At 37.8% G+C, this 26,678-nt stretch overlaps 1 protein-coding gene across 1 annotated transcript in view; it reads left to right on the top strand.

Annotated features, from left to right (window-relative positions):
- The first annotated feature begins 587 nt into the window (after positions 1-587).
- KIF14 (kinesin family member 14) overlaps positions 588-26,678 on the top strand; it is a 54,077-nt gene continuing 27,986 nt past the window's right edge. The window contains exons 1-18 of the mRNA XM_025458624.3: positions 588-804; positions 2,953-4,214; positions 5,920-6,174; positions 6,965-7,052; positions 8,685-8,783; positions 10,394-10,446; positions 11,280-11,310; positions 11,979-12,086; positions 13,154-13,270; positions 13,925-14,040; positions 15,427-15,599; positions 16,931-17,078; positions 17,337-17,400; positions 19,782-19,966; positions 21,986-22,088; positions 23,604-23,764; positions 25,832-25,979; positions 26,483-26,635. Coding sequence (XP_025314409.1) covers positions 3,067-4,214; positions 5,920-6,174; positions 6,965-7,052; positions 8,685-8,783; positions 10,394-10,446; positions 11,280-11,310; positions 11,979-12,086; positions 13,154-13,270; positions 13,925-14,040; positions 15,427-15,599; positions 16,931-17,078; positions 17,337-17,400; positions 19,782-19,966; positions 21,986-22,088; positions 23,604-23,764; positions 25,832-25,979; positions 26,483-26,635 — 3,150 coding nt within the window. The 5' untranslated portion in view covers positions 588-804; positions 2,953-3,066. The remainder of the gene's footprint in view (positions 805-2,952; positions 4,215-5,919; positions 6,175-6,964; positions 7,053-8,684; positions 8,784-10,393; positions 10,447-11,279; positions 11,311-11,978; positions 12,087-13,153; positions 13,271-13,924; positions 14,041-15,426; positions 15,600-16,930; positions 17,079-17,336; positions 17,401-19,781; positions 19,967-21,985; positions 22,089-23,603; positions 23,765-25,831; positions 25,980-26,482; positions 26,636-26,678) is intronic.

The following is a 26,678-nucleotide window of genomic DNA, read 5'->3' on the forward strand; positions in this document are numbered from 1 at the left end:
TTTTAATGTTGAGGATTGACAAAAGCATCACTACCACTCTTCTTATTTAAAATCCACCTTAGGGGCACCTGGTTGGCTCTGGGTGAAGCATCTGCCTTCAGATGCTCGTCTGAAGGAGACGATCATGCATCGTCATGCATCGTCATGCATCGTCATGATCACGCATCGTCACGATGCCGGGGTCCCCGATGGAGCCCCCGCATCCTGCTCCTGGCTCAGCGGGAGAGCCTGCTTCTCCTTCTGCCCCTCACCCTACTCGTGCTCTCTCTCTCTCTCTCAAATAAATAAATACCATCTTTTAAAAAAAATCAATTAAAATAAATGAAATCCATCCTAGCGGGCTGCCAGGTGCGACTCAGAATCCAGCCCCGCGCAAGCGCGGGATTGCCTGAAAGGAGCCCAAACCCCACGCCGTCGCAGCGTCCGAGGGGGCGGGGCCTGTTGCCAAGGATACGGGGGGCGGGTCCGGCGACCGGCACTTCCTGGGGGCGGGAGGAAGCCGGGGCGCGGCCCGCGACGCGACGTCCAGCAGCCAATCAGGAGGCAGGGCGCCCATTCAAATTGCGGCCCGGGAGGGAGCCGGCGGCAGACGCGCTGGAGGCGGCCCTAGCGGGGGGGCGAAGTAGCGGCGCGGTGGGGGCGTGCGGGCGGACGCCTCAGCGCGGGTTCCCCCGCCGGGCCCGGAATCCCCGGCGGCGGCGAAGGGGTCGCCGGAGGTCGCGCGCGGGCGGCGCCTCCGCGGGGCCCCCCTGGGCCCACAGCGTCACCCGCCGCAGGCTCGCCCCGTCGGGGGCCACCTGAGAGGTACGGTCGCCGCCCCAGGTCTCGGGGTGGCTCTCTGGGAGCCGGTCCACGGGGATCTTGTGCTTCTGGGTGTGACTGACCTGCCCCCCTCTCGCCCCCCACCCCCCACCCCCCACCCCCCTTCCTCTTCTTTCCGCGCCCCTTTAAACGCCGGGGGCGAAACTGCCCAAACAAACCCAAAGCCCGTATTTGTGTAGGAAGCGTTACTTTTTAGCTGCCGTAGGATTTCCAGAATCTTGTCTTGCCTTTGAATTGGTTTCCGTAATAGGAACGTTCTGTGCGTTTCGTTGAAAGGTTTGAAGGGAGGTGCTTGTATCCTGAACGATTTTGTTCTTTTTTTTTTTTGAGAGGGTGGGGTTGGGGTGGGTAATGGTCGTCCATTTCGAACTTTTAAAAGACTTTTGCTTAAAAAGTCTACCTTGTGATGTCATTCCTGGGTAGCAGAGCCCGAGGGGTGGTCTGAGCATGCGCCGTCGTACAGGCCAGAAGCCCGCGTGCACAATTCAGGACTCGTCGTCGACGTCGCGGTTTCCGGTTTGGTGCCGAGCCGCCTGGGAGCGAGGCCTTTTCGCTTGTCACTGCTGTTTTTTTTTTTTTTTTTTTCTTTTTTTAAACCATTGATGCTGGACTGAGACCGTTGACGTGTTTACTTCGGGGCGCACGTGCCAGTGCTGTTGCCTCGAGGCTCGAGGGCAGGCTGTCTTCTTGTCTAATCTTGCATAATTTTTCTCGACAGAAGCGAGTAATGATCACACTTAACCGTCCGTGGGATTTCTGTGGGAATACTGTTGCTTTGTGACGCGTCTGAAACCCATGTCCCTGAGGCGTTCCTGTATCTAACCTGCATCCAACAGGTGTCATCAAAATGCTTCACCCCGGCCGTTGATTTAGGTGCTAGGGTTTCTCTTAGTCCCTCTCCTAATTCACAAACGGGGAGTACTTAAATGAAAATCTTTGCGGACATGCATATTCCTGGTGCGCCCCGCTCCTTCCTCCTCCGCCTCCTCCTCCTCTTTTTCTTATTGTGTTAAAGTAAGCCTGACATGTATCACCTTCTCCGCTTTTATGTATACGTCTTAAAGCCTGTTTCCTTAAGGACATTCACACTGTTGTGTAGCCATTGCTACCATCCATCCCCATAATCCTCTGTCATCTTGTAAATCTGAAACTCTATGCCGCTGTCCCCAGCCCCTGGCAACCACCATCATACTTTCTTTCTTTATGATCTTAACTACCTTACTTACCTCATGTGAGTAGAATCATGCAATATTTGTCTTTTTTGTGATTGGTTTATTTCACTTAGTGTTGTATCTTCAAGCTTTATCCAGATTGTAACAAACTGTAGAATTTCTATTTGAGGCTGAGTGATATTTCACTGCGTGTATATACCACATTTTGGCAAGCCTTCATCAGTGTGTGGACGCTTGGGTTTCTTCCATGTCTTAGCTATCGCGAGTAATGCTGCTATGAACATGGGTGCACAGATGTCTCTTCAAGATCCCGCTTTCAATTCTTTTGGGTTAGATATCCAGAAGTAGAATTTCTGGTGGTATGGTAATTCTATTTTTAGTTTTTAAGGAACTTCCATACTATTTTCCACAGTAGCTGTGCCATTTTTTCATTTCCACCAGTAGTGCACAGGGTACCAATTTCTCTACGTCCTTTCCAACACTTGTTTTTCTGTTAGTAGCCATCCTAATGGGTGAAATGTGGTATCTCATTGTAGTTTTGATTTGCATTCCCTAATGATGAGTGATGTTGAGCATCTTCTTATGTGCTTATTGGCCATTCATATATCTTCTTTGACATGCACTTTTTATGTCTTTTAAGTCACTTGTCCTCTTTGGCCTAGTATTTATCTGTGTATTCCTTCTACACTAAGGAAATGGGAACAGGGTCTTTGAAATCCATAGTATGTATCAGAAGGCCAGGAGATAATGGTGACTCTGTAAATATTTGTTGCATAATGATTATAAGCTTTTTGGAGGGAGAAATCTGTCTGACAATGCTTGGGAAGAGTATCTGAGGAGGAGTTTGTGGTTTATTCTAACATATTCCTCTGGGAAGTTACTTTCACCATGGAAGGTTCTCATATTTTTTCATGACTATTTTAGTCTTGCAATCTGTTTTTTTTTTTTTTTCTTACAGTTTAGCAGATAATTGGAAATTGATTCACAAGATATGCCTGGAAGTCAAATGAACATCTAAAGAAGAGCTTAGGTTCTTCACCAACATTCTTTTTTAAAACAACTTGCTGCCACGATGTCCATATACACCACGTATAATAAAAATAACAGCAATATCCTTGGTATACCTTCTTCCCAAAGGAGTTCACCATTGAATGTCCTCACCCATAGTAGCAGACGTAAGCTGCATTTGAATTCAGATATGTCAAAATGTGAAAATGATGATCCATTATTGAAATCTGCAAGTAAAATCAGAGACATAAATAGTACTTATGTTATTTCTGCCTGTAAGGAAACAGGAGATGTACCTCTTACCCCTAACCCCACAGGTAGATTGGCACTTCAGAGAAGAGTTACAAGGAACAAAGAATCATCCTTGTGTGGCAGAGAGTTGGGAGACTCGACTGAAAAAACTGCAGAAACACGTCTTACATTACAACGTCGTGCTAAAACAGAGTCTGTGGCAAAGTGGAAAACAGCTCGAACAGAATCTGTGGCAAAATGGAAAACAGCTCAAACAGATTGTGTGGCAAAATGGAAAACAACACAGAATGTGGGAAGTGCAACAGAAAAGGATTGTGCTTCCCTGGAAGCTAGTACGAACGTAACAATTGTAAATAAAGATAAAAACTCTTTTGTTGCATCTTCTGTACCTTTAGCCAAAGACCCAAAAGACATTGAAATGATGGCTGATGAAAAACACAAAGAAACCTTTTCTAAAGCTCTCCCTGGGGCAAGTGAAAATGTTGCACTTAAATACTTAAGAAATAGTGCACCCACTGATTCCCAGAGTCAGACTAAAGTTGTCCCATCCGGCCACTTGGCAACAAAACCTCTTCAGAGCAAGTTGAACACCAAAGTGCCAGGAACAGGAGCTTTACATCATGGAAGTATTGGGAAGGATATGGCGAAACATTCAAATAAGTTTGAAAGCTTAGAAAAAACACCTACAAAATACATTGTAGGGCACAAACTGACACCAAGGTGTGGCACGCCACAGCTTACGAGCCCAGCTGCATCAATACTGAAAAATAGGATGCCTAGCCTCCAAGTTAAAAAGCCAAGAAGCTCTGTTCTAGCAAATGAAAGGGAAAGGTCACAAGAAAATATACTCCCTCTTGAAGAAGAAATTACAGGCCAGTACACCTCTATAGAGACAGACCCCTTAAAAGTAGAGAATAGTCAAGTGACAGTGGCAGTACGTGTGAGGCCTTTCAGCAAGAGGTATGTTACACCTTTTAAAATCTAAGGCCAAACTAGTGACATGTAATGTGTCCAATTCCTCACTGGCTCTGGAAAGTGTGAGTGTATTGTATTCATGCATCTTCAAGCCTGGCGGTGGCATTTGTATGTAGAGAGAACTTTTAGGTTTAGTTGTAGAACCCTGATTATTTTTGATGATTAGGTATAAAATTAAAACAATTGAATCACCAAATTGGCGAACGTAAATTTCTTTAGATGTGCTGCTTTTAAAAAGTCGAAATGACTTAAGTTTCTAATGCAGCCTGCTTTCAAATCTGCCAAGTAGGGTGGGCTCTTCTGTGTTTCCCTTAAAAAGAACACTTGTGGGGTCACTTATTCCCCAGGGAGGTCCTCCCCAAACCCCTTCCAGTGCAGTATCATCCCCAATGTCCTCTCTGCTATATAGTAATTATAGATAACAATGATTTTTTAGATTTGATGTCAATTGTAAAGTCTGTCTCCAAAGTGATTGTGGATGAGATAGTCACAGATTACAGGTGGGGTTGAGAAAGATGGACATGACAAAGTGTGAATGTGGCATCTAGTTATTTTTGAATGTTTTATGGGGTGACTGAAAGACTTAAGAATTAGTAGTTAACTCTGTTATATATCTAAGCAAGATGTAAGAGGATATGCTGACTGCTGCGATAGGGGAAGGAAGCCCTCATTTGAACCTAAAAGGTCAGTAGTTAAAGACAAGTCATATAGTGCTTTAAAGCCTGTTAGAAGGTGTGGGGTTAGTCATAAGTGAGAGAACTGAGGGTGAGTTGGCTGGAGAGAGTGGGGAAACCTAAAAGGCCTCAAGGATCGTGATAGGATGAAAAGCAACAGAAAGAAGCGCTGGTAGGAGCAAACCTCACGATGGATGACTACATTGCAGAGAACTCAGTAAGGAACTGAGTGCCTGAGTCCAAACCCATGAGACAAGCCATGGAAACTGGGCTAATAGCAGGGGCGGAGGGGCACTTGTCACATCGAAGAGGCAGGTGGTTTCCAGGATAAATTCTGATCTAAAACAGAGTTTGGGGCAAAAGGGATATTGGGGGCCAGACAAGGACTGATCATGTTTTTCTGTAGTTGTAGAGTAAGTGAAAGAGTTAGGCGTAAATCTGAGGTGGAAGAAGGACGCACATGATGAAGACCCATGATTTTGAGGGAGCTAATGTAACAGAGGGAGGGACTGTTGGGTTAACAGTAACAATAGGTAGTAGCCAAAAGAGATTTATGATTGAGACTTACATTTAACTTAGTTTGTTGAAATTATATTTGCATTTCATGTCAGGTTTATATAGATCCACACCTCCAAAACTTCTTTATAATATATTAAAAAGTTTCCAGAATTGAACTGAAGAGTATAGGTAGAGTATAGCAGGTGGGGTGGGAGAAGGGAGAGCTCAAGAGAAAAAGGAAAAAGATGGAAAATCCTGTAGAAGTAGGGTAATTTTTCAGACAACAGATCTGTAATTCCATTTTCTCTTTAAGTGGTAGCACTAGAGCTGTAGGAAGTATAAATTTGGAAACTCACTATAATTATGTTAGCTGGTCTACATTTTCCACATAAAACTAAAGAATTATCTTGCTCTGGAGGAATGTTGTATTTAACTAGTTTTGAGGTTCTCATTATATTCTATGGGATAATAAAATAATTACAGTAACTTAATATTTTTCTTTGTGCTTCTTTGTAAAGAGAGATGGTTGAAAAAGCATGCCAGGTGGTCTTCATGAATGGGGAAGAAATAACTGTGGAACATCCTGACATGAAACAAGTTTATAATTTTATTTATAATATTGGATTCTGGTCTTTTGATGAATGCCATCCAAATTATGCCAGTCAGACAACAGTTTATGAGACTCTAGCAGTACCACTCCTAGAACGTGCCTTTGAAGGCTACAACACCTGTCTCTTCGCTTATGGTCAGACTGGCTCTGGAAAATCATATACGTAAGTTTTATTCCAAGTACAGTTATTGAGAATGTTTAAATCTTTGGTGAAGCCTATAAAAACTAAGCTGAAACTCACCTCGGGGTCCAAGTCCCTGCTCTGCCTTGTCGGGTATACTTGGACCCAAGCTCAAGCTTGTAAATAAACCCTCGTGTGTTTGAAAAAAAAAAAAAATCTTTGGTGAGAAACAGCATGGTTTGATAGAAAGAATATAGTTTTGAAACTACACAGATCTGGGCTCAAGTCTCCTCCATTTTGTATAGTGGTTCTGCAAACTTGGGCAAGTTACTTGACTGATTCAGCTCATGTAGGAGATACTGTTTACTTTGTGTCATTGGCTCATTTTATGGTACGTAATATGTCTTTTGTGAACCAAAGCCCTGAGAGGTTATTTTGTAAACATTATTGTGAGAATCTAAGTCATCTAATAAATTATATATATTAAATAATATATATATCTATATATCCATATATATCTATATATATATATCTGCTTATACTTTCTCACAATTCTCTGAGTTAGATAGGTCTTTTTATACTATTTTGTAGAAGAGGAAATTGAGATTTACTGGGGTTAAGTATCTTATTTAGAGTCACAGAGCTAATAAGTGATGAGCTCTAGATTTGAACTCAAGAAGATTTGATTTTAGAGCCTAGGTTATTAGATATGAATGCTGTTTAATTAGCTTCCTTCCCATTCACTCCCCAACCCATTTCCCCAAAAAGAATTAAAAAACCACTAATTAGTTTTGTCCTTCCCCACCCCTGCCACTCATTATGTATTTTCCAGGATGATGGGACTTAATGAAGAACCAGGAATAATTCCAAGGTTTTGTGAAGATATTTTTGCTCAAGTAGCCAAAAAACAAACCCAAGAGGTATGTTCTCATTTGTAAATCTTGAGAGACTAGAAAACGGTCAAACCAAATTAAAATCAGTCTTTACCACTAAGGAAATTATGGAAGACATAATTTTAAGTTCTAGATCATAGTTTTAAGTTCTAGATCATTCTCCTTTGGAACAGTGATATGGAGGAGAGGTTGGAGATTCAGAATTTCAGAATAAATTCCCCTTGGTAGGCAGTGATAGAAGGATCGTCTCTTCTGCTTTCTCTAGCTTTTCTGGCTTTATTACTTTTGTGTGTATATAGTGGCTTTGTGTGTGTATAGTGGCTTATAATATGTCAGTTATGTACTATTGTGTGTTTGTAGTCAGGCAAGTACACAGACTTAACTAAGGACAGTAGGCATAAACTTCAGAACAACATAAGCAGAGAGTAGTAAAGCTGGAGTCTGAACCTAGATCTAACTTAGATCTAACTTTTTACACTGCACCTGAAATGTCTGTACTGGTTTCCCTTTTCACTTATTCATTCATATATTCAGCAGGTATTTACTGGGCATCCACTGTTTGCTAAGCAGCCTATTAGATCGCTTTTCCCCAAATTTGCTTGATCATAAGAATCACCAGGAATGTGTCAGGGACAGTTTTTCATATTGATTGTGTGCGTGTGTATATATATACTTGCTAAACGAAACAAAACAAAACTCTTCTGGAGATTCTAATTTAGTTGATCTGGGCTATAGCTGGGAATTTATAGTTTTCATACTTTCCCCCTAGTGATTCTTATGATAAGGGAAATTGGGGACATATTGTGCAAGATTTGGGAATATGGAATTAAAAGGCCCAGTCACTGTACTTAAGAGAGTGTAATGGAGAAATGAACCAGTAAATAGCCAAATACAACCAATTTAATGCTAAATAAATAGTATGATAGAGTAAGAACAGTGTGCTGTGAGAATAAGAGTTAAGGGAGCCAGGTTTTCTTAGATGAGGGAACAACTGACCTTATTTTTGAAGGAGACATAGTAGTTAATAGTTTGGTGAAGAGGCGGAAGGACAAGCCAGGCAGTGGGAGGAGCATGTTCAAAGCTTTGAAAGCAAGAAAGTAGGGAGACTTTGGGAATCTATAAATTGTTTACTTTGCTTTAGCATGGAATTTGAGGGTGGAGGGTGACAAGAGATGAAATCAGAGAGGGAGGCAGAACTCAGCTTGTGAAGGACTTTATGAACCTTGCTTCCAGGAATCTAGAAGGCTATGGAAGGATTTTAAGCAAGAAAGTCAAATGATCATCTTTGTTCTTAAAGAAAAAAAAAAGTTAGCTCTGGCTGCACTGTGGAGAATGGATTGAAAGGAAGTAGAACTGGATTCAGAGGCCAGTTGTGGGACTTATAAACTGTATAAGGAAGGCATGACAAGGGGCTAGACTGAGGTAGTGACTGGGGTTGAACATTTCAGAGATTTTAGTAAGTAGAACTCATCTTTTTTGGAGAAATGTCTATTCAAGTCCTTTGCCCGTTTTTAAATTGTGTTGTTTGTCTTTGTGTTGTTGAGTTCTAAGCGTCCTTTATATATTCTGGGTATCAGAACCTTATCAGACACGATTTGCAAAAAAAATGGAAGGGTTTTTAAAATAACTTGCATGTTGTGTTTTTATTTCTCCTACTAGGTCAGCTTCCATCTTGAAATGAGCTTTTTTGAAGTATATAATGAAAAAATTCATGACCTTCTGGTTTGTAAAGGCGAAAATGGGCAGAGAAAGCAGCCAGTAAGATTAAAACGATTTATGATTTGTTTTTAAGTTGTTTTTATAAATGTATATAGTTACATTAGTTCTCAAGATGATCTATATGGCTTACATTTTTACTGGTATTGCTATTATATGTTAGCAAATACTTGGGATCTATAATCCAAATGAGTAGTAAATAAGCTGAACATTATTGTTAGTGGAAATTAGTTATTAAATTTAGCCTCTTTTAAAGCAAATATTGTATCAAAATTAAAGGTAAAATATTTGTTCCAAGATTTGGTTGGACCACTTAAACACCAAATCCCTAAAAGTCTATAAAGCCAAACAGCAGAAGTTTAAAAGTTGTATTGTTATTATAGAATATGTATCTTATTAGATTCTTTAGCAAATTGGTATCTTATAGATAGTATTTTCTATGAAATAGAAAGGTTCCAAAAATAATCTTTTTAAAAAACTGGTATCAGAATGTAAAATTTTGGGGGCTCCTGGGTGGCTCAGCTGGTTAAGCCTCTGACTCCTGATTTCCACTCAGGTCATGATCTCATGGTTGTGGGATGGAGCCCTGCTTCAGGCTCTGCGCTCAGGGCAGCTGAGAGTCTGCTGGAGATTCTCCTTTTGTCCTCCCACCGCCCCCCCCCCCCCCCAACTAGCTCACATGTGTACACACGTGCATGTGCGCGCTCTCTCTCTCTCAAATAAAATCCTTTTAAAAAAATGTAGATTTTTAATTTGAAAAGGATGTTGGAGAGCAAGAAACTAAAATCTAAAGAGGTCACTTGACTTAGTCATGTGGTTTACTTTGGTAACATCAAGAATCTTAAACTTGGCATTTTCTTCTTTGACTTAAATGTGTTTTCAATTTTGGGTTACAAAATTTAAAACATATAAGGTAAAACAAAAATTTTAACTGTCTGAAATTTACTGAACGTATTTTAGAGAGATTTAAAAGCATAGAGAGAATAGCTACTGTGGGTCTTAAGAATAAAGAACTAGGGACGCCTGGGTGGCTCAGCGGTTGAGTGTCTGCCTTCGGCCCAGGGCATGGTCCTGGAGTCCCAGGATTGAGTCCCACATCGGGCTCCCTGCATGGAGCCTGCTTCTCCCTCTGCCTGTGTCTCTGCCTCTCTCATGAATAAATAAAATCTTTAAAAAAAAAAAAAGAATAAAGAACTAGTAATATATTTGATGCAACAGTGAACTGTAGCATATGGTGAGAACAGAAACATTTGTGATACTGGAAGCAGTGTCTTAAATACCTTCCAGATTTGTGTTTGTGAGAACCTTTATATTTATCTCTGGGTCAAGTAAAGGCAAGTCTCTTTGCCTTAAGCTCCAAATATAGAAAAAAGGATCATTTAAAACTGTATTTTAGGGGTGCCTGGGTAGCTTAGTTGGCTAAGAGTCTGCTTTTGGCTCAGGTCATGATCCCATAGTGTCTGGATCAAGACTTGCATAGGACTCCCTGCTCAGCAGAGGAGTCTGTTTCTCCCTTTCCCTCTGCCCCTCCCCCTTTTCCTTTCTTTCTCTCTCTCTCTCATTCCCTCTTTCTCAAATAAATGAAATCGTTTAAGAATTTTATATGAAATATTCCTTATGTCTTTAATAATGCTAATGTTTGCTTCTATTAGCTGAGAGTAAGAGAGCATCCTGTCTCTGGACCATATGTTGAAGCTCTGTCAATGTAAGTGTTTGGCTCAGCAAAAGCTGAAGGAGAGAAGTAATGAATAAAATGAATGTTGTTCTCATTTGCTTCCCCAACTTTGAACCACTGGATAACTATTTAGCCTTCTACCCTTAATATTATTAAATTAATTTATCCTTTTCTTTCCAACTAGAGTGTTAGATCCTTGTTTTTTGTTATTTTTATCTTTCACAGCACCTGTGAAGTGCCTGGCATAGAGTGTTATACTATGTGTGAAATATCTGATTTTTATCCTTCTATCCCCTTTCCCCATTAAGTTAAGCTTTCTCTCTCCAGCTGCTTTTTTTTTTTTTTTTTAAATCTATTACCCTAAGCTGAAGAGGGGAGAAGGTGCTAAGATGAGGTTAGGGTTGAGAGTGTAAAACATGCCAACAGTCATTTACTTCATCTTTCAACATTCCAAATGCTTTCTTACAGGAAAGGGAAAGTGATTGGGTATGGATTTAGCTCCATTCAGTAAATCTGGGATTATGTTGACACCCATACATACCAGCATACACACCTCCACATATATGTCAAGTATATGTTTTAGTCTCATGATTTGGACTTGAATACTACAATAATATTACAATAATAAGAGCTAAACTGCTTCATTAGTAGAAACCACACTTTTTGATAAAATCAAAACATTGCCTACCCTTTAAGAATGGAGATAGTGAACAATTCTGTGAGTCAGTATAATAGTATCTATGAATTATTCAATTATGGTCTTCAGAGAGTAATTATGTAATTGAAGTATTATTATTATTTTATGAGAATAAGAGTGTAATTATCAGTAAAAACAATTTTGTCTTTTTCCTTTTTAAAAATAGGAATGTTGTCAATTCTTACTCTGATATCCAGGTAAGATTGATTGTATTATATTTTCTTTCTACTAGATATAAAGATCATATCATAAGATATTCATAAGAATATTTCTCCTTAATTGTTATGTGCATATGTAAAAGATTGATCTAGTTAATTCATTATGAGCTGATTTTGTTTGTTAAACTTCAGTCAAAAGAATTACTCTTCTGGGGCACCTGGGTGTCTCAGTTGGTAAAGCATCTGCCTTCAGCTCACGTCATGATCCCAGGATCCTGGGAATCGAACCCCAAATCGGGCTCCTGGCTGAGTGGGGAGTCTGCTTCTCCTTTTCTCTCTGCCTGCTATTCCCCCGCTTGTGCTCTCTCTCTGTCAAATAAATAAATAAATAAATAAAATCTTAAAAAACAAAACAAAACAAGAATGACTCTTCTGAAGTAAAAATAAAAATTGACCATTAGCAGCTTAGCATTACTGAAATAGTGTTTTAAAGGTGTAATTTCCTGATTCAGCTATCCATGCTGGAAATGAAATTGACAATGAGAATACAAATTATTAAATGACAAACATTTATTAATTTCATTTTATAAACAGATTATAAAGTGCATATATGTTGCTAAATGTGCTTACTTAACTTTGTTGTTCCTTAATTTGTTTCAATAAATTTTAGTTTGCAGTTTTAACCTCCCTCTCTTCTTTCTTATAAGAGCTGGCTAGAATTGGGAAATAAACAAAGAGCGACTGCTGCTACTGGTATGAATGATAAAAGCTCCCGATCGCATTCAGTTTTCACCCTGGTGATGACCCAGACCAAGGTATTCTTTTTATTGATTATTTTCCTAGGTAAGGTAGCAAATATATTCAGGTTTCATGTTTTTCTTATTTTATTCTTTAAATCAAATGGGAGTATGGTAAAATAAATATATAACATAATCGGATTTTAGTGTACACAATAGCTGAATGACTCATGGCATATATGGCAGTAGCTTTTTTCTTACTGTTTGAAAAACCAATAATATATGATTATTTATGATATCATTGATATTAATATAACATACTAATGTATGATAATATGTTATCAATATATGGTAATTGTGTAGTATTTGGAAAAACATCAGAAAGTCAAAGATTTTAAAAAATTCAGCCATAGTTTCCATTCTTCAAATAAAGCCTCTCTAAATATTTTGATATATTTTAGTTGTTTTACAATCATACTTAAACCAATTTACAAAATCTGCAGTAATTTTATGCTACTAAAATTCTTTGCCAAGGGGCACCTGGGTGGCTCAGTGGTTGAGCCTCTGCCTTTGGCTCAGATCGTGATCCTGAATCTTGGGATCAAGTCCTGCAACAGGCTCCCTGTGGGGAGCCTGCTTCTCCCTCTGACTATGTCTCTGCCTCTCTCTCTCTGTCTCTCATGAATAAATAAATAAGATCTTTAAAATAAATAAATAAATGAAATCTTAAAAAAAATTCTTTGCCAATTATCATTTTTCATAGCTGTGTAACATTCCATTGACTATTCCAGTTCCTTCACTGTTGGACGTTTATGTTACTTTTAAATACCTTGCTCCTTTAATTCTGGGATAAATAATACCTTTGTACATTAAGCGTTTGCTCTATTTATGGTTATTTCCTTAATATAATTGGGTAGTTGTAAGTTTTTATCTCTTTAGATTGATTTATTTTGGCATAATGCAAGCATTGCTCTATGTATTCTTGGATATTTATTGTAAATCATAAATTATCACACATTCGTAAAGGGATAGTTTCAAAAATAAATGAGCAGTTTGAAATCTTGTATAATTTTCCCTTTCAAGACTTACGTTGATAAGTCATGGAGGAACTTATGACATATTATTTTAATATTATTTTGCTACAGACAGAATCTGTTGATGGGGAAGAACATGATCACAGAATAACGAGCCGAATAAACCTGATAGATCTGGCGGGTAGTGAGCGCTGCTCCACGGCTCAAACTAGTGGAGATCGACTGAAGGTAAATATGAGGCTTTTCTGGGGCACTGGGCTGGCTCAGTCAGTGGAGCATGTGATTCTTCATCTCGAGGTTGTGAGCTTGAACCCATGCTGGGTACAGAGATTACTTAAAAAAATAGATACTTTAGGGGCACTTGGGTGGCTCAGTGGTTGAACGTCTGCCTTTGGCTCAGGTCGTCATCCCAGGGTCCTGGAATTGAGTCCCACATCAGGTTCCCCTGCGTGGAGCCTGCTTCTCCTTCTGCCTGTGTCTCTGCCTCTCTCTGTGTGTCTCTCATGAATAAATTAAAAAAAAATATATATATACTTTAAAAAAATGTGAAGCTTTTTTTCATTTTAATAAAACTTATTCAGGGCATTATTTTTAGGAGGTTGCAGACTAAATGTATTTAACAACAACAAAAACAAACAAAAACAAATACTATCTTTATCTGCAGTTTATAGACTGCATTGCTGTGGTTTAAAGAAAGATCTTTACTTTTTTGGTTATGTTTACTTTTCAAAGAAAATTAATAAATTTTAAGTTGTAAGAAAGTTGGTAGTTTATGGAAGAAAATATTTACTTAGTAATTATTTGAGGGAAGGAATATATTTTGTGAAATAAGTATACTGCTGAGCAGTTATTTTAAATTAGTTGTTTTTATCTTGTATACAGGAAGGTGTGAGTATTAACAAGTCCTTGCTCACATTGGGAAAGGTTATATCTGCACTTTCTGAACAAGCAAACGGAAAGAGAGTTTTTATTCCTTACCGTGAATCTGTTCTTACATGGCAAGTATCTTTTGAAATACAAATAATTGTATTTAAAATACAGTGAGTACTGTGGGGAAAAGAACAATAGACTGACTTCATATAACCTTGGGCAGAGAAGAAGTGGTTTAGCAGTGTGAATTCTAGAGCCAAACTATGTGGATCTGAATCTTGGCTCTGTATCTTATAAGCTCTGCAACTTCAGGCAAATCATTTAATTCTAAGGTCTGTTTCCTCATCTGAAAAAGGAAGATAATAACAATACCTATCTTTTAGGGTTATAGTGAAGATTAATTAATATAAAACTCTTAGTACATAGTATATGCTATCACTGTAAGAAATTCGTACTAATACTACGTTTTTAGGGTTTAATGTCTGAACATATATGATACTACCAAACATGTTGCTATGTGTGTAAAGTGAAATCATTTTGTTTGTTTGGCACCCACTGACTAGCATTTAAGTGTTTAATAAGTGTTTTCGTTGATGAGTATGTTTTCATTAATCAGATACATTATATTCAAATTACATCTGTATAGGTTCAATATCCAATTGTGATAAGTGTTAATATATAACTTTGATAAGGGCTGCATCTCCACTTGACAGCCCCGATGTGGAGCTTGATCTCATGTATGATTTTGAGTCATACCTGAGCTAAAATCAAGAGTCAGACAGTTAAGCAACTGAGCCACCCAGGCCCCCGACAGCAATGTTTCTTTATAATTGGTTTATGAAAATATAGTTCTCACTTCAAAACATTTAAGGGAAAATTAATTTTTTGTGTGCTTTTTGAAAGCTAAGAATAGTGAAATTCATTCTGCATTAAAGATAGTTGTTTTAGTCTCATGCTATATTTTTTCCTATAAATGAAAGCTTTTGCATATAGTAGAAAACAAAATTTTTGCTTATGTGTTCATTCATCATGTTTAATATTTATTGAGCACTTATTTCTAAAGGTTGTGATAGCACTGGAAATACAGAGATAACTAACATTCATAGTTTCTTTCCTGAAGTAGCTCACAGTCTAGTCTGAGGAGTGGTGAGAGGGATCTTACTAATATTTGATGGTGAACCACATTTTAAATCTTTGCATCAGTAACTTTCATAAAACAATATAAAAAGTATAGGAGAAAACAAAATGTTCATGAGATCTAAAAATAACTACATATACCAAAAAAGTTCTGAATGGTGAGGCTCATGGCTGGCTCCCAATCTCAGGGTCATGAATTCAAGCCCCACATTGGGTGTAGAGCTTACTTTAAAAAAAAAAAAGTCCTGAATGGTATGTGAGTGAAGAGTATAATACTATATTAGAAACCCTATTAGTTTGTTTTGTGCTTTGTACATAATTACTGCTATTAGGTTGTTGTAGAAACAAGGCTTAATTATAACTTATTTTCCTTGAAGGCTGTTAAAAGAAAGTCTGGGTGGAAATTCAAAAACTGCAATGATCGCTACAATCAGTCCCGCTGCCAGCAACATTGAAGAAACATTAAACACACTTAGATATGCCAGCCAAGCTCGTATGATAGTCAATATCGCCAAAGTAAATGAAGATATGAATGCTAAGTTAATTAGAGGTGAAGATTTTTCTAAACATTTAAAAGTTGTTTTCTAACAATTAAATCTCAAATACTAATTTCAATTATGAAAATATGCAATTTAAGAAAATTAAAGATACTTTTCTCACATATATTTATAATAGATTATAGTCAATATTCTACAGTGATGGTGGAAGAGAGATGGAAGGACAATGGAAAAGAGAATTAATAAGGGGAAAACAGAAAAAGAGCAGAGAAACTAGAGAGTGGGTGAAGGGGAAATAGCAAGCATAGAAACAGAATCTTACAGACTGAGCCATAGGTGTGTGCAGGAGAATAAAAATACTATGATTTATTACTTTTCCTCTTATGACCTTTCTTCTATTGTCATTCTCTTTATCAGTTCTACTCTTGCTTAGTTCATTGATGTAAAGGATTGTGATCTGAAGGCTTGAGTTTGTAGCATAGGCCTAACTTCATTTATGCTCAATATTACTTTCTGTGTATCTCTTGGGAATCACCTGCTTAGGATGGACTTGAGTGCCTGCAAAGAATCTTAGTTTGTCAGTTTTCTCTTTGCTTATGTGGAACTACCACCTTTTCATAGTCTTTTGTCCTCTGGCCCTTTTGAGCTGCAGAGAGTGAATGGTTATGCCAGTGGAGCAGGCCCGAGAAGAACGAGATTGCTGTATCATGGTCAATCTTCTCCCCTTTGGATTCACTCCTTTTTCATAATAGGGTTATTTTCATTAAAAATAAGTATTCTGGGTCAGCCCCGTGGCCCAGTAGGTTTAGTGCCACCTTCGGCCCAGGGTGTGATCCTGGAGATCCAGGATCGAGTCCCATATTGGGCTCCCTGCATGGAGCCTGCTTCTCCTTCTGCCTGTGTCTCAGCCTCTCTCTTTCTCTCTCTCTCTCTCTCTCTGCCTATCATGAATAAATAAATAAAATCTTAAAAAAAAAGATTAAAAAAAATAAGTATTCTGAACTCCAGCTTGAAAAATCTTTGATTTTTTTATCCAACATGTCTTTATGAGTAAGGTTTCCCATGGGACAATCCTGGTTTATGTCTTGGTGTAAATAATCGTGCTTCTCAAAAGTGTCCACTTTGGACAGTACATTATATGGCCATTCTACTTATGGGGGGGAATTCATTAAGATGGGGAGCACTTTTTCAGATTAAGGCCAAGTAGAAATTATAGGTAATGTAAATAAACTAAAACTGATTTCTGCAAATACTCTGTTTTGTTTAGTAATATTTAAAACTCCAAATAAGATTGGAGGATTATGCCTAGTGTGGTAATTATTATGTATATCATATGTTATTAATCATGTTTTTTTTTTTTTTTTTTTTTTTTACAAATATTTAGAATTGAAAGCAGAAATTGAAAAGCTAAAAGCTGCTCAAAGAAATAATCGAAATATTGACCCCGAACGATATAGGCTGTGCCGGCAAGAAATAACATCCTTAAGAATGAAACTGCATCAGCAAGAGAGAGACATGACAGAAATGCAAAGGTGGAATATAGTCAATATCTTAGATGTCAGTGTGTTGCCTGGAATCATTGGACAGGTGGGGTTGGAGTTGGTGGAGAGGGAGGACATGAGGTATCTGTGGCTCTGTTTTCCTACTTTCTGTATGAATAGAGCAGTATGTCCTCAAACTATCATATTTCAAATATTCCTAAGTGGTTCCCTTCCTTCTTGATTGTCTTTTGAGTCTCAGGCTTATGCATCTTGATGTTTTTAACTCTAATTTTGTTTGTCTTTGGAAAGAGCATGGAAAGAAAAACTTGAACAAGCTGAAAGAAGAAAACTTCAAGAAACAAAGGAGTTACAGGTATCACTTCAACTCTCTAAACTGATACGAAAATTAAATAAAGATGACGGTAAATATGTAAACCTAATTTCTCAAATACTCATCGTAACTAACTCTATACAAAACGATACTGAGAATTAGTATAAAGAAGTGTTGATTGAGATCAAGATTGTGATTATGTAGAGCCCATAACTATGTTGGAAAGTTAAAAATATGAACAAACCATCTAATTCTATTCACTTTGGTTCAACAAATATTAAATGTTTATGTAGTGCCAGGCATTGGGAAGGCCAAAGTGAATAAAATATAGTTTTGGCCTTCAGAGAGCATGTAATCTGAAGGGAGGTTTACAAAATGTAAATAGATGACTGAAATGTAGTATGACTTGACTAGTTTGAACCATATGATGCTGCCATTTTTAAGGTAAGAAATGGCTGAACACTGGGAGTGTCCTATGATTCAACCTAATGCATAGAAAAGCGTGTAAAAGGAAGAGAAGCAAGAGTAGGGGGGAGTAATTAACTTTGATGAGGGTGGTTATTAAGGAGGACTTCAAAGAGAAAGGGATGAGTAAGCAAGATTTTGTTAGGCTCCCAAAGTCAAGATTTCTAAGCAAGAAATCCTGTATTCAAAAGCATGGAAGGACAACACAGTTTGGACAACACAGTCCACAAAATTCAGAACTTGTGTATTGATGGTGGGGGCAGAGATTGGACCAGAGAGAGAGATGCAACATTCAGATCATGAAGTAGTGAGGAACTTGAATTTAGGTGATTAGGAGCCCCTGAAGTGTATTACGTGGAAAGGAAGTGACAGGAAAAGACTTGTGTTTTAAGTAGATTCTTCTGGCAATGGTGGATTTGAGGGAGGAAAGACTGATGATGGGAAGATTATTCATTTAGGAGGCTGTTGCCATGGTGAAAGCGAGAGATGGTGAGAGCTTGAGTCAAGCAGTGATGGAATGGTTAGTGGAGAGGTTGGATTCAAGAGATAGGAAGGAGTAAAATTGATAGACTCAGAGGGTGTTTTTGGATGGGTGTGTTGAAAGAAATGGAAAAGTCAAGAATGATGCCCAGGTTTCTGAAATGTGTGCATTGCATCGTAAAATTATGAAGTCATGGCAGTGGTGAAAGAAGCCAGATGACAGTTGAGGAATGACTAAGTAAGGAGTGAGAAGTGAAGAAGGCGGAGAAAGGGGGTGTGAGATTGTGGGGAAGTTTAGTTTTGTTCATTTTGGTTTTGTCTCTTTAAAGGATGGAAGAGACTTGAACTTTTTTTTATAGGAATCAAAACTCCTTAATGGAATGAGGTTCTAAAGAAGATTGGAGAGCACAGGTCAAGGGCAAAGGTATTGACAGTAAAGGAAATATTTCAAATGATTGGTAGGCAAAGTACCATAAGAATTGAAAGGAAAGGGGGATTATTCCTTGGGAGTGGTGAGTCCAGCTTCACAGAAGAAGTGAGATTTGAGTTTTGAATATTTGACTTTGAAGCCTGGGTAAGATTTTGATAGGAAAAAGGAAGAGTGCATTCTAGGAAAGGAAAATTGTATGAGAGTAAAGGTGCAAAAGCTTAAGGTGTGCTCAGAAGGTGTGTGGATCAGTTTTATTGAAGTAGCAGTTTGTAAATGGTCATGAGATAAAATTGGCAGGATATGTTATGGTTATATCATTGATTTTCAGGCTAAGTAATTAGAGTTTTATCTTATAGGAAGTGGGAAGTGATTGAAAATGTTTGACCAGAGAGTTGACATTTTGAGAATACCCTTTCAGGAGAATTAATTGAAAACAGGAGAAATTGTTGACAGGGCAGTCAGGCAGCTGCTGCAGTGGTTCAAGTATGAGGTAATAAGAGTCTGAGCTAAGGTGAGGGCAGCAAAGATGCAACAAAAGGGATTGATCCATTCTATTTTTTTTTAAGGTTTTATTTATTTATTCATGAGAGACACAGAGAGAGGCAGAGACACAGGCAGAGGGAGAAGCAGGCTCCATGTAGGGAGCCTGATGTAGGACTCGATCCCAGGTCTCCAAGATGACACCGTGGGTCAAAGGCAGGCGCTCAACCGCTGAGTCACCCAGGCATCCAAGAATCGATCCATTCTAAAGCAAATCATTTGATAAGAAAAGGCACAGTTTGAGGGTGACTGATGCATAGAGGGCTCAGGATGGTGAGGGTCAAAGAAAGGTTAACATAACTCTAAAAGTCTAAGAAGTATGATGATAATAGTCATAGGGAAATCATGAAAGAGAGATTCTAAGAAACCTTTATTGATACTTCATATACAGTGATTTTAATGTTTAACATAGATGATTTATTTTAGGTGAATTTAATAATTTGATGCTTTTGTTAAGGTTAACGAAACCAGATATTATTGCCAGGTATTATTTTCTGACTTCCACTAGAAAGCAGGAATTACATTTCAAATGGACAATCATTTGCCAAACCTTGTCAATCTCAATGAAGATCCTCAGCTGTCAGAGATGCTATTATATATGATAAAAGAAGGAATGACAACAGTCGGAAAGTATAAACCAAACTCAAGCCATGATATTCAGTTATCTGGAGTGCTGATTGCTGATGATCATTGGTATGTTATTCTAAAAATAAAAAGGCTTCTGTTCATTTTTTAGCAGGTTTCTGTATCTTGATATGTATTTTTTCCTTCACGTGAAGCATTCATTTATACTGATTCTTTGCTATAATTCTTCAAATGCATCTTTAGCCAGGAAAAAGATGTTTTGAGTGTTTTATAAGGAAAATAGATTAATTGCTCTCAATATGAGTTACAATGTAACGCTATTTCTCTTTTGGTGTATGTGATCTGTTGGTTGAGGGATCATTTCTTTTTTTGGAATTGTAGTCATTGGCATGAAATTAAACTTCTATCCATCTTATATGACAGGAGTTTTGGTTGGATTGACAAATTTAAAATTTTTTGTATCATTTGACTTTTGTTCATGTGAATTGAATACATATTGTTGGGAGGATAGTATATGCAGATTATTTTGGCTCCACGTTGTGTTTTCAAGATTCATTCATTCTGATGTTCTTTTATTTTTACTGCTGTGAAGTATCTTATTGTGTGCATTTATCTACCTTTTATATTATTACAATCTGTCTCTTGTTGGTAGACATTTGGATTGCTTATGATTTTTTGCTACCACAATATTACTATGTATATTCTTATACATGTCTCTTGGTATAAATGTGAAGAGTTTCTCTAGAGTGAGTTTCCCAGATGATTAACTGAGATATGAGCACTTAAAGGGTAGCCAGTAGAAACCTTGGGGGCCTGACCTACCAGACTAGTCCTGTGTCACTGTGAGCAGCCTTTCTATTTACCCCAATCTGCTATATAAACATGGTTTTCTAATTATGCTATAAAAATAAGAATTTTTAAGGTTTGGGAAACACTCTTAAATTGTGTATAAAAATACTTAAGCTATTAAGTGGTAGGGTGTGTTCTTATTCAGCTTCACTAGGTAATTTCAAATTGTTTTCCAAAATGATTATCAGTTTTTAATTCTGTTGGCATTAAGGTACCCTATTACTCCACATCCTTGTCAACACTTGGTACTGTCAGACTTTAATTTATGCCAATCAAGTAGACATGATATAGTATCTCATTGTGGATTCATTCTGCATTTCTTTGACTAATAATCTCTTTATGTATTTTTTGGTTATTTTATTTTATTTTTTATTTATTGTTTTGAAGATTTATTTATTATTTATTATTTATTTATGATAGAGAGAGAGAGAGAGAGAGGCAGAGACACAGGCAGAGGGAGAAGCAGGTTCCAAGCCGGGAGCCTGATGTGGTACTTGATCCCGGGACTCCAGGAAATTTTTTTTTAATTTTCAGAAGATTTATTTGAAGAGAGGGTGCAGTGGGGAGGGGTGGAGGGAGAGGGGGAATCTGGAGCAGACTCCTCACATACCAGTCACCAGGTCTGGGTGAGGACCACGTGAGGACCACAGTCAGCAGGTACAGGGGAGCCCCATGTAGGACCCTGGGCCAAAGGCAGGCGCTAAACCGCTGAGCCACCCAGGGATCCCCTATTGGTTATTTTAGTTTGCTCTTCTGTGACTTGCCTGTTTATGTTTTTTGTCCATGTTTTAGTTGGATTGTTGTCTTTTTTCTTAATAATTTTTAAGAGTTCTTTATATATTCTGATTGCCAAACTTTTGTTTTATGTGTTGCAAGTATCTTTTTTTCAGTATGTGGCTTATCTTTTCTCTGTTTTGGTGCCTTTATGATGGATCAAGGCTCTTTGTTTTATTGTAGCACAGTGTTTTTTCCTTGAATTTATGTCATTTTATTTTGTTTTTGGGGGGAGGGTTGGTATTTTTTTAAGTAGTTATAATTAAAATACATACAATGAAAATTCTTCCCACCACTGATGGATGGAATTGCTACAGAGGCCAGGCTTTTTTCACCAGAACTACAAAAAGTAGTTGGAGGAAAATAAAAGAATTTCAAGTTATTTTTGTCACAAATTGATGTGAATCTTAACACCAAAGGAATAACCTAAGCAGGATTATCTTGTATTGTCTTTTTCTTTTTTGTCTGTCTTATAATTTAACAATGTACTTCTTATCTTAACAGTACCATAAAAAATTTTGATGGGATAGTGAGTATCATCCCAATTGGAGAAGCAAAGACATATATAAATGGAAAACATATTTTGGAATCCACAGTATTACATCATGTAAGTTAGCCTGTGCTAAAATTTAACAAATTCTTTGACTCTGGACAAATTGTTTAATTTACGTGAGTCCCAGTTTTCTCTTCTGTAAGGTAAGGTAGTGAACTAAATTAAGAACTTTCCAGTTTTAAAATTCTCTTTTCGGGGGATCCCTGGGTGGCGCAGCGGTTTGGCGCCTGCCTTTGGCCCAGGGCGCGATTCTGGAGACCCGGGATCGAATCCCACATCGGGCTCCCGGTGCATGGAGCCTGCTTCTCCCTCTGCCTGTGTCTCTGCCTCTCTCTCTCTCTCTCTGTGACTATCATAAATAAATAAATAATTAAAAAAAAAAAAATAAAATTCTCTTTTCGGGATCCCTGGGTGGCGCAGCGGTTTGGCGCCTGCCTTTGGCCCAGGGCGCGATCCTGGAGACCCAGGATCGAATCCCACGTCGGGCTCCCGGTGCATGGAGCCTGCTTCTCCCTCTGCCTGTGTCTCTGCCTCTCTCTCTCTCTGACTATCATAAATAAATAAAAATTAAAAAAAAATTCTCTTTTCTATCTCATTAATTGCCTTCACTTGTGCAAAAAGTTGTATCACTATAAACTAGTACCTGAAGAGCTGACCACTGACAGCACCATTATGTGTCCAGTAAAGAGCAGAGCTTTGGAAATAAGCCCTGATTATTTGCTATGTGACCTTTGAAAAAGTTATTTAATTAGGGTGATTATGTATCACCCAAGTTAGGACACTTTTGAGAGCATTTATTTTTTTTATTTTTTTTATTTATGATAGTCACAGAGAGAGAGAGAGAGGCAGAGACATAGGCAGAGGGAGAAGCAGGCTCCATGCACCGGGAGCCCGATGTGGGATTCGATCCCGGGTCTCCAGGATCGCGCCCTGGGCCAAAGGCAGGGGCCAAACCGCTGCACCACCCAGGGATTCCCCGAGAGCATTTTTAATAATACATCGGGAGAAGGGCTCCTGGCTGGCTCAGTTGGAAGAGCATGTCACTCTTGATCTTGGGATTCTGAGTTCCAGCCTCACATTGAGTGTAGAGATTACTTAAATAAATAAAACTTTAAAAAAAAATTGCATCAGGGGAACAGGCATAAACCAGTCTGTTGCAGGCAAACCAAGATAGTTGGTCACTTCATATATATCCTATCTTTCAGGGGCAGGGGAGGATTAAATGAAATACTTAGTCTATAGTTCTTAAAACAATGTCTGCAAATTGTAAGCTCAGTGAATGCTAATTATGATTATTAAGTTCTGTGCTCTTCAGCTCTCTCATTCCTAATATTGAGATAATAGTAGTATCTCAGTGGGTTGTTGTGAGACATAAATGAGATCACATATATGAAAGGTATTTAACACAGTGATTGGCCTATAGAAAGTAACAAATGTTAGTTGCTATGATTTTTATGTTTATTAGTACTAATCTTAGACTGTATGGAATTGCTGAACTTAATTATTTGTCTCATGTTAAGTTTTTGATTCAGACTCACCTCAAGCAAGTAAATTTTTTGTGTGCTTTAGGGTGATCGGGTGATTCTTGGTGGAGATCATTATTTTAGATTTAATCATCCTGTAGAAGTCCAGAAAGGAAAAAGACCATCTGGTGGAGATACTCTTACAAACGAGGGTCCAAAAGACTTTGAATTTGCAAAAAATGAGTTGCTTATGGCACAGAGATCGCAGTAAGTATTCCTAGTGATATCAAGTAGAATATGAGAGAGGTCTACAGGAGAGAGTTAATCATATTGTGCTAGTCTCCAGTCGTTACTTCTCTGGTTGCTAATTTCTAGTAACATCATCTTTTCTCTTGGTACTTTCATTCATTTAGCAGACATTTATTGAGCAAATATTATATGTATCTGTCACTATACTAGGAAATACAAAGAATAACTGAAATTTAGCGACTATACTGGAGGAATTTATCATCTCATGGGGCTGATAGATAGTTGTGACAGAGTGCCATGACAGAGTCCTGCGCTGTGTGTGGTTTGTGGTGTGGGGGGGTGAATCCTAGTCCCAACCAGGAACCAGCAAAGTTTCTAGGGGACGCGAAGACATTCCCTGGAATGGAGTCCCAAGAGACCATTAGAAGTTAGCCAGAGTTTGAACAGGTGGAGTGTAACCTTTTTGTTTTCTTTGCCCTGTTTTTAGCTCGTGCAATATTGTAGGATTTCCAATTCAAGCAGTATCCTTGTAAACTAATTGGTAAAGTATACATAAATAAAATACTAAAGAGTTAGAACTTTATCTTAAAGGATTTGTAGTCATTAAAGAGTTTTAAGTAGAGAAGAGATAGACATGATCAAAATCACATTTTTAGAGCTCACTGTGATCCAAGTCTGTAGAATGGATTAGAGGCAGAGCAAATAGAGCTTGCAAATACAGTTCAGAGATTGTTGAAGTAAGAGAAGTACAGTGTGGTTGGGTGGGAGACAGTATGGAGAGAGTATTAAGGAGAAAGAATCAACTATGCTTGATGGCTAAAGAGGAGAAGGGTGGAGGAATCAGAATGACTAGTATGGACTAGGCTAATCCCACTTTTCTTCTAAAAAGTCTAAGCTTGCTTTTGCTCTTTTTTAAAAAAATTGTGGTATACAGAACATAAAATTAGTTATTTTAACCATGTTAAAATATACATTTCAGTGGCATTAAGTGTATTGACAGTATGTACAATCCTCAAACTATCCATCTCCAAAACTTTTTTCATCATCCCAAACTGAAACTCTGTCCCCATTAAACTGGGACTCTCCGTTTTCCCCTCTCGCCCTCTCAGCTCACTGCCCCCCACCCCGAGACCCTGGTCACAACTAGCCTTCTTTCTTTTTGATATTCTTTTTCAGTAAAATTGGGAATAGAAATTTCCATACAGTATAGTTGCTAAAGCATTGATTTTATTGATAAGAAAGTAGCTTTTAGTTCCTTGCTTTTTTCCCTTACATATTGAAAGATGACAAAGCTAATTTAATGTTTTAACTTACCAAATGTCAAATTATTATAGATGATTATATTATTATATATTATTATTATAGGTGGCTGAAAATACATAATCTGTTTTATCAGCATTCATATCATTTTTAGTTATTTCAATGTTTTTCTTAATCTGTGACCTAAACATGAGTTAAAAGTTATTGATACATAAAGTTCAATTTTTGCTCTAACCATTGTTTTTTTTTTTTTTCTCTAACCATTGTAAAGCATAAAATACCCTTATTTTGAGGCACCTGGGTGGCTCAGTCAGCTAAACATCCAGCTCTTGATTTCAGCTAAGACTGAGCCTTGTGTTGGGCTCTATGCTCAGTTGGATGCTGCTTGACATTCTCTCTTGCTCTCTCCTTCAGCTCCTCCCCTGCAATGTGTACACCCATGTGTGCACACATGTGCTCTTGCCCTTCAAAAAAAATCCTTACTTTGTATTTTCTGTAATGTTGACTATAATGTTTACTACCAGTGTTCACTGTGACATCATATTTTTATATAACTTATTTTCTTTAAGATTAGAAAAATGTATCTACTTAAATATCAGGCATCTGCTATAGTAACTAAACAAATAAGCAAATTTTCATCCTTTTATATTGTCCTGTTTAAACAAAAGCAATTAAAATTTAAGAACACTGTTGACAGAATGTCAGAAATTAAATTTTGAGTTTTAAATTTTTATTTGATGAAAACATTTTAATATAATTAAGAACTATTGTGGTATATAAAGAATTCTTGACAATGTACCCTGTGAATATTTTGCTACTTTGTAGACTTGAAGCAGAAATAAAAGAGGCACATTTGAAAGCAAAGGAAGAAATGATGCAAGGAATCCAAATTGCAAAAGAAATGGCTCAGCAAGAGCTTTCTTCTCAAAAAGCTGCATATGAAAGCAAAATAAAAGCCTTGGAAGCAGAACTGGTAAAAGGCAGAATTGGTATTTTCTTTCTCTGCTCATGCGCCCCAAGTGATGTATTGGCTGTAAAATTGATTATATCCGTAAAAGGGAACCGGGGCAATATCAAAGATTAGAGAGTCAAAACCAAGTGAGTCTTGGCCTGCTTTAATTTTACTTTGGAAAGCAGGTTAGCGGTAGAAAAATGGTTTCTGGAATAAGAAGAAAAAATAGAGAAGCTTCTGTCCTCCACCTACTTGAGCCCATGGTTCTCTCCAGTTTGCTGGTCATCGTGCATTCCCACAACCCATTTTAGAGGAGAGTGCTCTAGAAGGTTTGACTAGTGATGCTTATTTTAAGTTAGACTAGTTAAGCTGAATGAGGTAAAGAAACTACAGGGCAATTTTTCTATTGATGAATCAATTTCTTATACATTGATTAAAGAAATGGACTCTTGTATATTTTTTATATTATTTTTGAAAAAAATGTTATGTGTTTTGCCCATTATTTATTATTATTTTTTTTAAAGATAGAAGAATCTCAAAGGAAGAAAATGCAGGAAATAAATAATCAAAAGGCTAATGACAAAATTGAGGAATTAGAAAAGACAAAACAGCGACTTGAACAGGAAATCTATGTCAACAAAAAGCGGTTAGAAATGGAGACTTTGGCTGCGAAACAGGTAAATAATTTCATCTTGTAAATAGTTGGCTCTATTCTGAGCA

This window comes from Canis lupus, chromosome 7, assembly GCF_003254725.2.
Source record: "Canis lupus dingo isolate Sandy chromosome 7, ASM325472v2, whole genome shotgun sequence".
Lineage (NCBI taxonomy): Eukaryota > Metazoa > Chordata > Mammalia > Carnivora > Canidae > Canis > Canis lupus.